Source organism: Penaeus vannamei, chromosome 18 (assembly GCF_042767895.1).
Source record: "Penaeus vannamei isolate JL-2024 chromosome 18, ASM4276789v1, whole genome shotgun sequence".
NCBI lineage: Eukaryota > Metazoa > Arthropoda > Malacostraca > Decapoda > Penaeidae > Penaeus > Penaeus vannamei.
The window spans coordinates 14822953-14823914 of record NC_091566.1 but is presented as its reverse complement, the minus strand read 5'-3'; the positions used below and the strand labels follow the sequence as shown (position 1 = coordinate 14823914).

At 54.6% G+C, this 962-nt stretch overlaps 1 protein-coding gene across 1 annotated transcript in view; it reads left to right on the top strand.

Moving 5' to 3' along the window:
* LOC138864859 (insulin-like growth factor 1 receptor) overlaps window positions 1–732 on the top strand; it is a 22630-nt gene extending 21898 nt beyond the window's left edge. Inside the window, exon 7 of the mRNA XM_070133487.1 lies at window positions 468–732. Within this exon, the coding sequence (XP_069989588.1) occupies window positions 468–694 (227 nt within the window). The 3' untranslated portion in view covers window positions 695–732. The remainder of the gene's footprint in view (window positions 1–467) is intronic.
* Window positions 733–962: the final 230 nt, after the last annotated feature.

Below are 962 nucleotides of genomic sequence, written 5' to 3'. Positions count from 1 at the left end.
CGATGCAACATATACTACTCACATACTACACCCTTGCAACATTAACTTTTCCCATTACTAAGCATAACACACTAACCACACAGCAAATGATAATTTGATTGATTACCAGAAAGAACACACCATACATATACATTTCAGACATAATCGGACATACATTATCACATATTATGCCTACTGCTAAAAACGCACGTATCTTTTTCCCACGCCCTTCCCCTTCCTTCCACCCTGTTTCCACCTCCCGCCCTTCTCCCACCTCCTTTCCACCTGCGCTCTATCTCAACCTCACACCCCACCCCCATTCCATCTCTTTTCCCACCTCCCTTCCACCATTTCTCGCCCTCCCCCCTTCCCTACCTCCTATTCACCACACCTCCCACCCTGCGCCCTCCCCTCCCCTCCAACTCCCCGTCTCCCCCCTTCCCTTCTTCCTCCCCCCCCCCCCCTTGCATCCCCCCCTCTCCCCCCAGAGGGCTTCGCCCCGGCCGAGATGTTCCGCGAGGAGTTCCTGTTCTGGCGCGACGACCTGCGCGTGCGCCTGGACCAGCCGCTCGGCCACGGCTTCTTCGGGATGGTGTTCCGCGGCGAGCTGGCCCGCGGCGGCGAGGAGGAGCGCGTGGCGGTCAAGACGCACGGCGAGGCGGCCTCGGCGGACGAGATCCTGCAGTTCCTCAAGGAGGCCGCCCTCATGCAGTGAGCACGGCGCCGTCTCGGCTCCTCTGCCGCTTCTCGCCTTCTTTACTTTCTTCATGATATTCGTGGTCTCTTTCTCTCTCATCTAAATTTCCCATCCCTTTGTCGCTCTTCTCTTTCTTCTCTTTTTTACCATCTGAATTTCTTTCGCTCTCTTCATCTACTTCTCAATTTCACCCTCTTCCTCTTTTCCTTTTTTCTTCCTCTCCTTCTCCCCCATCTAAATTTCCTCCCTTTCTCTCTCTTCCTTCTTTTTCTTCCTCCTCACTCGC